The following is a 16403-nucleotide window of genomic DNA, read 5'->3' as shown; positions in this document are numbered from 1 at the left end:
CCATCAATCTTTCACGTAGGTCATCTGATTGTTGCATATAATCAATTTTCTTTGAGCAGTTCCTGCGGATACATAAAAATTGTCCATAGGGGAGGTTGTCCCTCAGGCCCCTAGGGTTTTGACTGTTGTATCTCAGGAGGGAGTTCCTTTCGGCCGGCTTTCGATAAAGAGTAGTGTAGAGTTGATTCTCTTCAGCTTTTATGGTTAGATCTCGAAAGTCTATCTCACTTTCTGAAGCATGGATCGTGAATTTGATATCAGGACTTCTCTCATTGAGCCAGGTATGGAACATCGTCAGAGTGGTAAGGTCACCTGTCCAGCTCAAGAATATATCGTCGATGTAACGCTTCCAAAGAGATATTTTTTCAAAATATGGATTGGACTCTTCAAAAATAAAGGCTCTCTCAAAATGGTCCATGAAAATGATGGCCAGATCCGGGGCAAAGGCAGCCCCCATAGCTACTCCTTTAGTCTGAAAATAGAAGTGGCCATCAAAAAAGAAGAAATTCTTCATCATAGCTATGCGTAGAAGGTCTATTATAAACTCTGTGGGTACTGTCATCGGGGCTACACGTTGGTCAAGCGCGTCACAGATAACTTCCAGAGCCGCTAGTTGTGGTATACTGGTATATCACGTTGGTCAAGCGTGTCACGGATAACTTCCAGAGCCGTTAGTTGTGGTATACTGGTATATAGAGAGACCACATCACAGGTCACAAGGAGTTGGCTTTGCATATCAAACTGGCGACCATCCACAAGGTTAATTGTCTGCATAGTATCCTGAGATAGGCCTGCGTTGATTCAGCTAAAGGATTCAAGAAATAATCAATATAGCGGCTTAGTGGCTCTAGCATTGATCCACAGCCAGAGACAATCGGACGGCCGGGTGGTTTCAGTGGGTCCTTATGTATCTTGGGTAATGTTTAAAGCGTGGGTAAGCGTGGTTGCTTTTGGTTCAAATACAGAAACTCATGTTTCGTTAGATATCCATCTTCCATAGCATGTGTAGTGACTTCCAGAATTTCCTTGCAGAGATCCGGGGAGGGGTCTGCAGGTATTCTCATGTAGCTCACTCCGTCCTGTAGTTGATTGAGGATTTCTGCTTTGTAGTCAGCAACGTTCTGCAGGACTATGGCGCCGCCTTTGTCGGCTGGTTTGATCACTATGTCTTTGTTGTTTTTTAAGGATGTCAGTGCATCCTTTTCTAGTTTGGTGATATTAAATTTTGTATGTTTGGGTCCTTTTAGTATTTTAGATATATCTCGCAGGACAACGCTTTTGTATGCTAGAATCTTGTTAGTCATACGGCTTGATGGTGGTATAAAGGTAGAGGGAATCCTTAGACCAGTTGGGGAGTTAACCCCAAACGATGGTGACTGCTTAAAGAAATATCGTAGGCGGATTTTCCTGAAAAAACGATGTAGTTCAGTCTTCAATGAAAATTCGTTGGGGCATGTGGTTGGTACGAAAGAGAGGCCCTTGCTCAGAACGCTGGACTGTTCTTCTTTCAGCGTATAGGATGAGATGTTGACTATAGGATTTTGTGTTCTTTTCACCACCTGTAAGTCTTGCGTCGGGTGTGTATTTCTCCATGGTTCCCTGGCTGGAAATGAACTTGCTTCTGCACATTGCCCCGGCCTCTGTTCCAGCTGCTGTTGGTCATCTGCTGTCCTCGTGGTTGTTCTCTGGGCCAATTCCCACCTCGTCCGCTCGGTGATCTCCATTGGCCTTCTCCTAAAAAAGGCAACGGGGGAGGGTAGGGTGCCTGTGTTGGATAGGGTCCTTGGGCTGGATACCATTGATCTTGGTATCCAGAATTCCCACTTGTTCCTGGTTGTTGTCGCTGTCCGTGCTGTAGGAGGAATCAGAAAACGTTGTGAAATTCCTGCGTCCACGATATCCCCCACGTCCTCTTTGGTTGAAGCAACCTTGGGCGTCTTGTTTATAGTAATCCTCTTGGAGGTATGGGTAGGTGTTCTTTGTTTCGTAATAGAGAATGTCTTTAGCTAATTTTTCTAATTTCTTTGTTTGAGTTGTGGTCTCAAATTCTTTTAGCGTCTTCCCAAGATGTTCCAAAGCGTCTTTAGCATTGGCAAGTGTTGAGTCTCCAGTTATCTCAATCCTGAGTGCAGCGATCTGGCTAAGCAGTGCCTGTACCTGTTCGGCTGCTGTTTCTATTCCCAGCACCATCCAATGCCGGGAGCAGTTGTTAGCTACGTAGCTGAAGCCTTCCTTGAACTTGGGCAAATCTACAAGGATGGCTGGTTCATTGCGTACTTGTAGACCCACGGGGATGATGTTAGCCTGTAGATATTTAGTCAGCAAGTGTCTGTGTAAGCGAGTACGTACCAGCTTTTTATCCAAACGTTCCAACCTTGCTACCTTATCATTAAGAGTGAAATCAATATTGGGGGTGGTTGCAGACAAGAAATTGTTAGTAGGGTCCTGTATGAGCTGATTGATATATTCTTCAGTGTATGAAAGGGTTTAGTTCACCACCATGTTTTAACAAATGTTTTGACTGAATCAAAAAGTAAAAAACCTCGCAGGTATGCACCTGCTCTAAGATAGTTACCTAGGAAGGGTATACCCAGAATAGTCTCTGGGACCTGGGTGTGAGACAGTACGTAAGGACAGTGGTCCCAGAAATAGCAATTATTCATGAAAATAAAAAACAAATATTCAAAACATTGATAGTGCTAAGTGTTTTAATTCACACTAGGCATCATTAAACGTAATGTACATACTCATATCATTGTAAATAGCAATCTCCCTCAGAAGGAAAATGGTGAGGGGGAAGGGAGGATAGGTGTATGTGTTTCGTGAGGATAGGGTAGTGATTAGGAGGGCAGTGTTATTCAAAAACAATACATCACTTTAAACACATGAGGCTAATACATCAAGCCTGAAAATTACAATCTTAGCAAAAATGTTAAGTAGCCATGTTCACAACAGTAACATGAATGAAAAATGACAACAGATTGTTCATTCATGTTACTATTGTGAACATGGCTACTTAACATTTTTGCTAAGATTGTAATTTTCAGGCTTGATGTATTAGCCTCATGTGTTTAAAGTGATGTATTGTTTTTGAATAACACTGCCTTCCTAATCACTACTCTATCCTCACGAAACACATACACTTATCCTCCCTTCCCCCTCACCATGTTCCTTCTGAGGGACATTGCTATTTACAATGATATGAGTATGTACATTAAGAGAATGATGCCTAGTGTGAATTAAAACACTTAGCACTATCAATGTTTTGAATATTTGTTTTTGATTTTCATGAATAATTGCTTTTTTCTGGGACCACTGTCCTTACGTACTGTCTCACACCCAGGTCCCAGAGACTATTCTGGGTATACACTTCCTAGGTAACTGGCTCCGGTAATTAGACATCACAAATGTGGCACCTGTTCCTGCTGCGAATCCACCCAAGAAGGAGCATTGTTTTCACATAACTCCATTCATTGAAAACATGAATCTTTCACGAATTGTAAATCAAAAAATGTTGTGTACGGAATCATTTGTCCATGCAGGAAACTGTAAATTGGCAAAACTAAGCAGGAAGTAAAAGTTAGGATCTCACAACATAAATCACGAATTCGGAAAAATGTCCAAACAGCTCCCCTGGTAAATCACTGGAGGTTAAACAACCATGTCGAAAAGGATCTTAAATGGACTGTGATTTCAAAAGTTGAACTGGATACCAGAGGCGGTGATTTAGAACTAAAATTGACTCGCAGGGAAGCATTGTTGATTGTGAAATACAATTCAGGAGTAAACGGATTAAATGAATTATCAGAGATTTACAAATAAGGATAACATCACTGATCACACTATTCACATGATGCATCTTTTTAATTACCATTCCAGCACCCACTCGCTTTTGCGTGGCTTAAATAATGAAAATACTGGCTGGACACACAATTTTTTTCTTGCCATCCATTGAGTCCAATTACTAGAAAGACAAATTCCTTATAAAACAAAAATGGACTCAAGTTCTTCATAATATCTCAAAAGAGACCTTGACAGTGTAGTCCAGACATACAGATGTCTGTATGTGTCATTGACAATGCATTAGTGTGCTTCTACCATCTTCATAAGATCCTTTGTTTTAAACAGTTGTTCCTATTGAGTCCTCGATGAAGACATCCACAACTATATCCCCCATGAGATCCTGTGCCAGACTGCACTTTAACAAGAACATGACTATTACGTGATGGCACCAAACGATTGCAATTACGATTATTCGACACTACCACGGAATGAAAGGTTCGCAGTGGCTGGACGGAGTCTGTTATCACGGGACTGCTAAGAACCCGCCGCCTTGTCGGAAGAATGTGAATTCTGGCCAAACACCCATTTCTTATGCCATTCGTTGAAGCAAACTAATAGAAAGACAATCTCCCTATCAGGGTTCCACATATTCAAAAAAATGTGCGTGAATAGGACACTAAAAGTGAAACGTCACCACAACCCTGTCTGTCTGCTTTATTTATAATGCTTAGTCGCATTCTCTTTGGCCTAAAGTAGTTAGGTTTATTCAGATGTATTTACAACTACACCTCCCATGAGGCTCGGCGTCAGAACGCGCCCCGGGAATGACGTGGCGATCACGTGACACCGAGAGAAAAAATTCAACCACGGCTAAACGACATTACTACGGAAGTAAGCACCGGTGGCGGCCCGTCGGATGTCGAAAGCACGAAACCGCGAAGAGCTCACCTTCAAGCCCAAACGAGGTGTGTCATTGTTATGAAGCCCGGACACGCATTACGGAAAAGTATCTGGCTAAGCAGGACACTAATAGCGTTTTTCTTGTGCCCCCCGCTTTTGGTCTAGAGTGGACGTCCAAGTAAGAAGCGATGCACCTTTGAAGGGAGCACTTAGAGAGTGTCGTAGACGAATTTAAAAGGAGTGTCTCAAGTAAGTTTATCTTTTTGGATATATGCATATGAAGGAGTGTATTCCTTTACATTAAACCAACTAAGTGGCCTTTATAAATCTCTTGGTCATCGGAAGCCCGTTGACGGCTGTTATACTGTGAGAGCAAGCTGGCTCTATATATATCTTTTGGTCTCTGGCTCCGTAAGAGAAAGTGCGCAGATGTGTCACAAGTAAGTGCTATTTTGCGTTGTTGTAGTACATCTTGTTTCACCATATGGGTGACTTTTTTGTATATAAATGTGAGAAGGTTTTCTCAGTGGGTGTTATTTGATTTATTGTTGCAGATAATGTGCTAATCATTCTGCAGATAAATAGATCGGCTGATCTATTAATTAAAAACAAGCCAAGGTAAGCTCATGATTCTTGAGAGGATTGAGGAAAGAAGGTTGGAGGATTATTGGTGTACATAGAGTGATTGTGATTTGTTTTGTTTTGTTAGTTTTGTCGGTCCTAATGAGAGCACCAATAATTAAATTGGGGTGTTCGAAACGCGTCGACCTGTTGGATCTCGGGCCTTTTGAGTGTTCTTTATATGTTTGAAATATTTAGAGTTGTGGATAATCTTTTTGAAATGTATTCACCTTAGGTCCTGTTGCTTTCAAGTATTGTCTTCCTAAACTATTGTGATGTATAAAATTTGTTTTGTAGTATTTGATGAGGGTGTGTATGAATGATCAGTTGTGTGGCGGTTAGATCTAATGTGTACAAGTTTGAATATTGAGTGTGAATCTAATTAGGAAATGTGTTCAACATATGAGTGTTAGTATGAGAGATTAGTTTATTAATGAAATATGGGAGCTATGTGATATGTAAAAGGATTATAAGGATCTTTTAATAGGTTATTAATTGATTTTGTTCTTCAAATAAACATTGATATATTCATCAATTGAAAAAGAAAATAATTTTATTGGTCACTTTGTTTTGTTTCTTTGTGACGTATTTAAATAAGGTATAAAAGAGAGATCAGTATCGGCATTTTGTTGTTTATCATACTTTGATCCCAGCAATACAACTGAGAACTCTATCACCCTCTGAAAAACAGAGGCTGCTGAGATAAGTCCAAAAGGCATCCTGAGACACTTGAAGGTACCAAAAGGCGTGATGAAGGTGGTATGATCTTGTGAAGTTTGATGAAGCTTGACCTGATGGTACGCTGATGAAAGGTCCAATGTGGAAAAGTCTTTGGCTCCAGCCAAAGAGGCCAACATTTCAGTGATATTGGGATATTGTGGTGAGGATAATGGTCCACGATGACTTCTTTATTCAACTCCCTCAAATCTATGCATAATCTAGCCTCCCCATTGGCTATGCGAGCCATAACGACTGGAGAAATCCACTGTCGCCTCTACCTCTTGAATGATTCCATTTTTGATAAGCTTATCTAATTCATTTTTCATGCTATCTTTCACTAGTAAAGGAACACCCCTGACCTTTGTTTCTTTGGGTACAGCTTCTGGTTTGATCTTTGTGTGGTGAACTTAGTTCTTGAGGCAGCCTAATTCCTTGCTAACGACTTCTGGATATTTCACAATCCAGACATCAGCCCCATCATTTACAGCTTTACCAGCTGCCATATTCCTCAAACACACCGAGGGCGTTTGATTTGGATCTAGGTAAGCGTAAAGATCCCGCTGGTGGAACTAACTAATCAAAGAATCCCCTCTCATAGAGATATACATTTTCCCAGGAACAATCTTACCTTTGACATCAATAGTGCCCCAGAAATACCCCAAAAGACCAATAACTTCTCCTCCATAACCTCTGGGTTTGATGTTTGGCTTGACTAATTTGACATTGTTACCTAGCTGTTGATCATAAAAACTCTTAAGAATAAGTGTGATTTTGGCACCAGAGTCAAATAGCATTTATACAGACTGATCATTTATCAATACATTCTCAAAAGGCCCTCTTTCCTTGAATCAACGATTTTGACAAATCTCAACAACCTCACCATCTTGCTCCTAAACATCAACTTCCCTAACTTCCTGCTGCTCCCTCTTGGATCTACAGCAATGGAGACAATTGACTTTCCTGCCACAATTGGAACGGGAAACCTTCCACCCAGGACAGTCTTTAAAGTTGGCCATGTGCCCAGGATTGCCACACCTAAAACATTTACCTTGAAACAAAGTGTTACTAAAAGGTGAAAACCTGTTAGAAGGTTGGCTGAAACCAAAGGCCTATCAGATCTACTCTTAGAGGGAGGTTTGATACTAACCTCTTTAACATCTTTAACATATTTTTCATCTTTCTCAACAGCACCGTTTTTTGGCTTTATCAATAGAACATCCAAGCATAAGTTGATCTCTCAACCTCTCCTCCAAGGTTGCACCAAAACAACAAGTAGAACCTACTTTTCTTAAAATGGTAATATATTGTTCTACAGTTTCCTCGTGTCTTTGCATACTCTTCCCCAAATGATAACGCTCAAAGACTATACTTACTCTGGGAAGATAATGTATGTCCGTCTTTCTAACATATATTTCATATTCATTTAAAATAGCAGCTTAACTGTCCGGAAGATCAGGGAGATGTTCAAAGACTTCCTGATCCTCCGAGCCCAGACAATGCATAAACAAAGAGGATTTCCTTTTCCCACAGACCCTAGCATAATTGGCAAATACTTTTTTCCATTTGATCCACAAACTTAAAGGATCACCAGGTGCAGCTAGAAATAAATGGAGCAGCAGTGACATTCTGCACATTTAAAAATTAAGGAGAGAGTTTCACACAGATGTAAGCAATTGTGAATATTTAAGAAAGACAAGAAAATAAATGAGACAAAGGTTAAGCAAACAGCTGTGTGTGACAGCTGTGCACATGAATACCTACAATAAATTGCACCTGTGCACATAAGGTAACAATAATAAAGTCAATATTAAGAATTGCAGCTGTGCACATCAGCGTTGGGATAATAGTAAGCTGTGCACATCAGCACTGGTGTAGAAATATTAAATAACAGCTGCGTGCAAATGCAGCTGTGCACATCAGTGCAGAAGTAGCAATGATAAACTTTACAGAAAGGATTATAGCTGTACGCAGGTGTAGGAGAATTAAATGGCGCTGACAATGAGGCAATGAGCTTGTTCCAACAAGCCACCAGGCAAGGTCAGACAACAGACCTCAACCCAACATTAAGAGGAGAATATTATGCGAGCCTGACGTACTTTGCGAGAAACAGAAGTAAACAAATAAAGAAAATAATAAAGCTGTGCGCATCAGCACAGATGTGAAAATATGAAATAAAAAGTGCATGCAAGCGCGGAGAATTAACAAATGGGCCTGCTCCGACAGGCCTCCAGGCAAAACAGACAAGCGTAGGCCTCCAGGCAAGGTCAGGCAAATGTAGGCCTCCGGCCCGGGCAGAGACAGGCAAGCGTAGGTCTCCAGGCAAGGTCAGGCAAACGTAGGCCTTCAGGAAAAGTTAGACAAACGTAGGCCTCCAGACGAGGCCTGGCAGATGCAAGGAGGCCCAAAGTGGTGCAAGGCAGCGTGTTGTGAAGCCAGCGGAGCAGGTGCCAGAAACAGGAAAACCAAACCCTATTGTGAGACTCCAGGGTACAGTACACCAACACGCTGCTCAGAAAGGCAGGAGCAGAGAGGCTGAAAAGTATTCTATGAAGGGTCCTCACGTTGAATGAAGCAATGAAGACGTTAGTTGAGGGCAGCACACCTGATTAGCCTCACAAAAAATGTAAGGTAAAAGCAACATTATATCTTCAAGCATGGAATAAATCTTCAGAAGTGGCTGAGTTGGAGAGTTAAGCTGATGTGTGTTGAGGTCCCTGTTTGATGAAAGTAGGTTCACTCGTCGCCAAATTGAGGTGTTCTCCTCAGGATAAATAGCAGGCAGAAGACCAAAAGTAGTTGAGGAAACAGCATAAGTTTATAGTACATCTCATGCAAGGGACCTCAACCACCAACAGTCCAAGCCAACTGACAAAAGCTTTCCAGGGGGAGAGTTCCACAATAGAACAGAACCTAGCAACCTCAGAAAAGGAGATTGCGCAATACAAGGCACAGAAAGAAGATACATAAAAAGCAGAATACCACACCCAGACCACTTCCCCCAGCATAGGTTCTGCTTCGCTACCCTGAGGGCGCCAAATGCTACAACAGGAAACTGTGGACCTAGTACTTGTGTAGGCCTCACTTCCTGCACAACAAATAACCCCATTTCTTACAGTGATAAAGTATTATTGATATGGCATGCGTTGCAGTGTTGTGTTGTACTTTGTTGATATATGGTGTTGCTATTTTGCAGTTTTATTTTTGTTCTGCGAATGATAATGTAATGTGTTTTGTGCCGGTGTGTTGTGCTCTGTTTGATATTTTGTTATGCTGGTGTGTATGTTTTAGGTGTGCTATACTTTGTTACTGAATACTGTTTCTTATCTTCTGCTATTATTGTTGTTGTTTTGGTTCATTGTTGTTTGTTATTTCATCCATGAATGTTGGTCCATCATTATGCCTCATTTCCCTTACTGTGTATCAGCTTTGTTGCCTAGGCAGCCTGTCTTTTTTCTTCTGTTACACCTCGCTGCAGCATACTTTCATTTAGTTAGAGACTATAATTTTTTGACTGAGTCTTGACTATGGATTTGCTTGTCAGTTGTGTTTGCTTAGGGTATGTATTTTATCTCAGTGTTATTGAGATATATGCTGCAGTCTGGTGTCACTCCCAGTTTGGTGTCCTTATATTCTATTTGGAGCAGTAATACATGGCAAATAAGCCCAAGGAGGAAGATCTCCAATACTTTGCTTAAAATGCTAACACTTTTCGTCTGTTTATTTCTTGTCCACCCTGCCCACTCTTACAATATTCCTCACTTTAATTAAGTGTCTTCTCTTTTATTTCTGACAACAACTACCTTGGGTGTTCCAGAATGTTCCATGTATGGGTGTTCTGTGATGATGGTCTGTATGAAATGAGTCCAAGTAAGTGTAATTTCAGTCAATGTATTCAAACATTTTCAGTCAGCTAGCCTTTGTGTAGCAAATAAAACCATGGTATAGGTAAAATTCAAAATTTTCTGTTATTAATTTGTTTAGCAAATAAAACCATGGTATAAAGAAAATGAAATATTGTCTGCTATTAACTTGAGAGTTAATGGAATTGGCAAAATATCAATGTTAGTGGTGTGTAAAAAATATACAAACAGTGACTTGAGGCAGACACTAATAGAGGGGAGATAAGCTTAGGAGGAGGTTGGCTTGTTGTATTGCTCAAATCATAAATCTGCTGCAGAAGACCTTGAAAAGAGCTTTGATTAGTTAAGGACAGGGATGAAAGGATTTCAGTTTAAGTGATGTAGTGTGACATAGCCCTAAGTTAAATTTGTGAACTAAGTCTAAGATTCACATTGAGTCTCCCACTGAACATGGGACAACATCAGGTGCTTAGCCCTCAGCCTTCTTGTAACATGCTATGTTCAGGAAACAGAAGGGTTCTAGTTTGAGATTTCCTCATCAAGAAGCATCACATATTTCGACCTGAAGTTATTCAGTGTCCATTACAACTGTGTGAATATTACCTTTTCAGTGTCCCACTGGCATGCATTTTTTTAATCGGGTCTGACTGTCACATCCTCTTATTACAAGAGTGCCAGATCATGGACAGTTCTTGATCATAGATGTGTTCAGTAATTTCAGATCATGGATGGAGACACTTTGCTCTCTCATATTTGAGTTAAATCAAGTTACAAATGTGTTCAACTGAGCATTTTCTTAAATTTGGTGTCCAAAATGGTGACTGTATCATAGTTTCTGTCTCAATGTCACAGCTGCTGTCAGTGGAATGAGCACTGTGATTTTCATGACCTGTTCCCAATTAGTGCTGTATTAGGTTATTATCTTTTGCTCTCATGTGCTCAATGCACCTGTCTCAAAAAGATAAATGATTGTCAGCAGGGTTTGAATTACATGGCATTTAGACAAAATATCAGAAAAAAAATATTGTGTTAAGAATATCGGGGTTACTGAAATATAGTAAATAGGAATAAAATACTGTTTTTAGTGTTGTTTTTAATATATTTGTAAACAATATCCATGTAGAAAATGTGGGTGTATGTAATATCATTTGTAAGTGTACATTTGTATGCAATTTATTGTGGTGTGCTTAATTGTATATGTTTGCCATTTTTTTATTTTGTGTTTGTAGTAAGATACATTACTCGTGATTAAATTGTTCTTCATTATGTGTCATTCCTAAATGTTCAGCTATTTCTATGTCTTGATATCTTCTGGGAGCAGGAGGACTATCGCTGGTGGCTTTTTTAATTCAAACAATTAAACTTTTTAAATTGGTAATAAGTGGTAGTTGGCCTATCATCTGTTTTGGGACTTTAGGCAGTATATCTTTAATGAATCTGGTTGTGAGTTCCTGGGAACAAGTTCGTACTTCTCCTATGTCTTGAAATATCTCCCTTCTATTTCTGTCACATGTGGGGGGTGGCTGTGCTTTCATACATAAATTACATCATTTTTTGTAGTTGCCCTCTCATAGCATGCATTAGAATAATATTTGCTACATTTCCAGTACCAGTTCATATTTTCTGTTGATGCACATTCTTGTCTGTAGGAGTAGCCCATGTAGTTTTATCAACTGCTTTCCTTACTGAGAGGTAATGTACTTTGCGGACTCAATCGTTAAATCTGAAAGTAATGTAGTAGTTTAAATGTATAGAATAATTTAAAGTTTGTATGTTTGTTATATACATGTAAAATTAGGCATTCACTTCTATTTTGTATACTTACATGTATGTTCTGTTAATGTTTTAGATGGTTTTGCAGCTTTTCTGTGGGGTGTTCTAACGTGGAGCAGGTGTTTTCTTTTCTGTTCAATGAAAATAAAACTTTAGTTTGATTTTAAATGTTAATTTGGTGGTAGCATGTAGAAGTTTAGGTCTTTAGGTTGATTTTTACTAGCTATTTGGGTGAGTTAACAATTTTGAAATCATTTATGTATACTTTATTTAGTCGTTTTGTTAGTCTTTTTTTGCAGGTTAAATTTAGCTTTAACTTACTTGGTTAAGTAGTTGTTGCAATGTGCATATTTTCCATTTAATGGTTTGATGAGAGGATCCAGCAGAGTTTGTCTTTTTTGAAATATCTATTTGTTTAAATTAGTGTGTTTTTATATTGTTGATTGAATTGTTTGTGTGATTTTATTGGTTAAAGTTGTTTATAATTTTATTGACTGATTTAGTTTGAATTTGATTTTTTTGATTGGTTGTGCCCTTCTATGGAAAAATTTAATTTGAGTTTTTAATGTATGATATATAATTTTGTACGTAGATTTTTATATATATGTGTTTAGGGTGTTGTTTAAATGTTTGTCGTTTATGGTAATATTTTCTATTGTATTAGTGTGATTTAAGGTACATAATTTAATATGTTGATTGGTAACTATTTAGTTGATGTAATTTTTTTATATTTAATTTTAGAGCGTTAATAAAATGTTTTAGGTTTATTACCAGTAACTGTTTATGTATGAAGTGTTTTTTATATTTTTAATGCTTATTTAATTTTTGGGGTGATATTGTAGTAGATATTGTGTGCATCAATCTTTTTGGCATATTATATGTTTATTTAAAGGTAACAATATTATTGTTTCTGTTATTTCTGCTTTTGATATAGGTTAAAAACAAAAATGTTCACAATAACATGGGTGTTATATATATTTGAGGGTTTACTACTCAATAGTGTTTCGATATTGTATGCATCAGTATTAAGCCGTGGTCTGTCAACTCAATCAACTGTATAATGTGGTATAGTACATAATATAATTGGATTATGTATGCGCAAGGGACTTGCTTAGCAGTACATTTGCACGGGGCTTGCACCTCTTGTGCTCCTGATCTTTATTGCCAGGACACAGCGCTCTTACTCTGGCTTGCATCTTACTATTTATCATTACGCAAAAAATTCAACCCATCAAGAGTTTATTCCTCTCCTGCAATTGCTTTGTGTTAGAACAACACAAACTGTAGAACAATATTGATGCCCGGATGTACAGGTACTCATTTGATGCATTTTGGGACTTCATGGCAGAAATCGGTTCAAATGAAAATGGCAATCAATTTTCATATGCAAAGGGGGCGTAACAGGCTCTGAACAGTACAAACAACCATTGTTTTCATGCATAGGCAGCTCAACTAAAATAGTGTGACCTTACTTTGTATAAAATCCTAATGCCAAATGAAACCAGGGTCACGCAAGCAAACTATTGTGTAATATTCCTTCACTTAAGGTATGTCATTACTACAGATTTAAACATCTTGCAAGCTTACTCTTGGGTGATTATCCTTGTGTTGAAATCAGCGTTGGAGGGTGTGATCTGAGTACAAATCTGGAAGAAGGCATCTCAGTTTAGCTTTGAGCATTAGAGCAACTCCTAGCGTGCCACTAATATGTCTTCAGAAGCACCTGTGTGGTCGATTACAAAATTGTCATTCACATCTTCCTAAATAAAGTGCTTCACAATTTTTCCTTATTCACACAATGCTGTGCTTCAATTTGTCATGCAGGCCTGTATTGCATGAGCAAATGTACATCTAGAGCTGAGTGGAGACCTTTTGATGCAGTGGCATCTCTAAGGTTAATTTTTAGGGGACACACATTGAGCCTTAAAGATAACTGGTGGGGCCAACAACAACGTTTTATAAATGTATGCATCTGCACCTCATATTACAACACTCATCACATGTTAAATTACTGCATTATTAGCATCTGACATTACATCATTGATAACAACACTGTGCATGATGAAGGTGCAAGTTATAGTTATTTATGGCATGAGTTAGAGTTACTTGAAATAACTATAACTGGTAATTTTCAGTGGGTTTCTTAGTTTTAAACGTTGTTTTATCTGACTTTTTCACCTAACCATAGTGTCTTCTTAAACTTTGATTTTTTCAGTGAATATAAATATTTATTAATGTGTGTGTACATTTGCTTACAGTATTTAGATTTGACTTTATATGTGTGCATATATCTAAACATTTTGCGCAAATAACTCTGCTTTGCAATGAAAGGTAGTTTGACGGATTAATGTGTGAGTAAGATGTACTGTGTCCTCTCCTCGCACATCTAAGGGCAGATTTAATAAGAAGTCACACAATGCAACGTAGCAAGACCACCTGCTGCTCTAAGTTGTGTGATAGGGAGAGGGCAGGAATGTGCCATATCTACTGAGAGTGCAGCCTGGTGCCAACACAGGCACCCTTACATCATGGTGCAAGGGTGCCTTCATTACAGTCAGGTGTTTTCCTTTCAAACTGCAGCACACGTAGAAAAAGAAAAAAACAAGGATAAATAAACAGATATCTCCTTGCTATGCCTCACCGGGGAAGATATAGCATTGTGAGGCATTCCCAGGTTTACTAGTCTTAGTAAATCTAGGAATGCGTCAAAATCCATGGATGAATCCGTGGAAACACCCACGCCCCACCCATGAAACACCCTCTCAGGGCAGAGAAACAAAAGGCAGTGACTTGCACTGCCTTGCGTTACTCCAGATTTACTTAGCTTCGAGGAGCCATGCAATGTGGCGTTGCGTGGCTTAGTAAATCTCACTGAAGCCCTTGCTTTGCGTTGCGCTGCCCTGCATGACGCCATGGCAATGCAAGGGAAATGTTAATCTAGGAAATAGTAGCTGGGGCACAAAGGACAAATAGAGCTGAGGCATTTGTCCCTTGTGGCTCCCCTCTAGACACCAGGTGTTGGCCAAGTACTCTGAATTTGTTGGCGCAATTAACACTATTCCGACACTAACACAAGCATTGCATGAAAAGTGACAAACCATAAAGAGAGAGCTGCAACTCAGAAGTGTTATTATCTCCGTTAGCATGCTACCGAAACAAAGGAGCACAGCAGAAAAGTGCACCCGCTCACCATTAACACTGTGCGCATGTAAATACAAATGTTTGTAGCGTTCACATTGATGCCTGAGGTTCTGCTCTCTGCTCCAAATATAATCATACAATAAATCCAGTCGAAATCCACTCCTAATGTCATCCTAATAGCTTTTTTGTCATTGATTTCTGATGTTTTTCCTTCTCTTCCTGTGTTGCAGTTCATTATGCTGACATACATCTTCATGCTAGCCTGGCTCGGGGTTACTGCATTCACCTCACTGCCTGTCTACATGTATTTCAATCTGTGGACCATTTGCCGAAATACTACCATGGTTGAAGGAGCTAATTTCTGTTTGGACCTTCGTCAATTTGGTAAGTGTAAAATGATTGTGAAGGTTGAAAAAGAGAAACAAACCTTATAAGTAGGATTTTTAAAATGTGTGTGATTTTGAAGAGCCCTTTTTTATGTTAAAGATTGATACACGTCTAAAATATTTATCTTCAAAGTTGTTGGCCTTACAGATGTTCTGTCTTCAGAATGGACGCTTGACCGTCTTCAACATGCTTCTTGTGGACAACATAATTATAAACTCAACCACTGTTATATGAGCCACACGTACCGATACACCTCAATTTCTTAATTTTCCTAGTCTCCGCTCCAGTGATGAGTCCTATGCATCTTATTTATAGTATGCTTGTATGCAGCGCTTACTTTGTAAAAACATAATTGGAAGTCCATAAAATTAGGGTGGCAGATATTATTTCTACCACTTTGTGATCAGTGCTACAGCACCACGACCAGATGGAGCACCTGACCAGCACCGATAGGTGCCGCCTGTTGGTGCCTGCTGGTCGACTCAATATGCACACTGTCCAAAAATGTGAAATATAGTTCCTTTATTTCCACTATGCTGCATTGAAATAGAACATGAGCTGTTGATATACTGAATGGGGACTGAGCACTGTGTGTGGTGCATCGTCTGCTTCCATGCCTTTAGTGAAAATAAAAGAGGGCTAATGATGTGTTGGTTCTTGCTGCTCTGCAGACAAGGAAAGTTCAGAAAGTGCCAAAGTGACCGATCATTTGAAAGAAATGCCAGATGTGCCCACCTGCAACCAATGGCACAAATAAGTAGACTTTGCATGAAAGTAACTTATTTTGAATTGGGTGGTGCTTTCAGCATTTCTGGCTGGGATGTCACCTGCAGACCAAAGCCTGCAGTACGTGCAGCCCAGTTTTGAAAGGTAGGTGAGTTCTCTGTTCTTCCTATTGCTGTGCTTGGATGAAGAGGCACATACAAATTGTTGCAATTGTGGATCAATACATTATTTCTAAAGTCATAGGTATGTTAAATATATTTCGTCCTGTTTAGGTGTTCCTGATTAAATCCCATGAGTGCTTGGAGGATAGGTCTAAAAAGGTTGCTCTGTTCCTCTCGATCCATTTCGGTCTTTCTTCTTACTAATAAAAGGTCAAATTAATGGGCCTCTCTATGGCACAATATTTTGGTGAGAGAAGAAGCATAGAAAATGTCAGTTATTTAAGGAACATACCTTTGGAGGGTTGTATTGATGTTTTATTCTCAGTCAATC

At 39.3% G+C, this 16403-nt stretch overlaps 1 protein-coding gene across 1 annotated transcript in view; it reads left to right on the top strand.

Annotated features, from left to right (window-relative positions):
* Window positions 1–16403, top strand: part of GPM6A (glycoprotein M6A) — a 573449-nt gene that overhangs the window by 386373 nt on the left and 170673 nt on the right. The window contains exon 4 of the mRNA XM_085641856.1: window positions 15029–15182. Within this exon, the coding sequence (XP_085497982.1) occupies window positions 15029–15182 (154 nt within the window). The remainder of the gene's footprint in view (window positions 1–15028; window positions 15183–16403) is intronic.

The sequence above is a fragment of the Triturus cristatus genome, chromosome 2_2 (genome assembly GCF_964204655.1).
Source record: "Triturus cristatus chromosome 2_2, aTriCri1.1, whole genome shotgun sequence".
NCBI classification, from domain to species: domain Eukaryota; kingdom Metazoa; phylum Chordata; class Amphibia; order Caudata; family Salamandridae; genus Triturus; species Triturus cristatus.
Note: the sequence above shows the minus strand (reverse complement) of the source record. Positions and strands in the feature narration are given on the sequence as shown.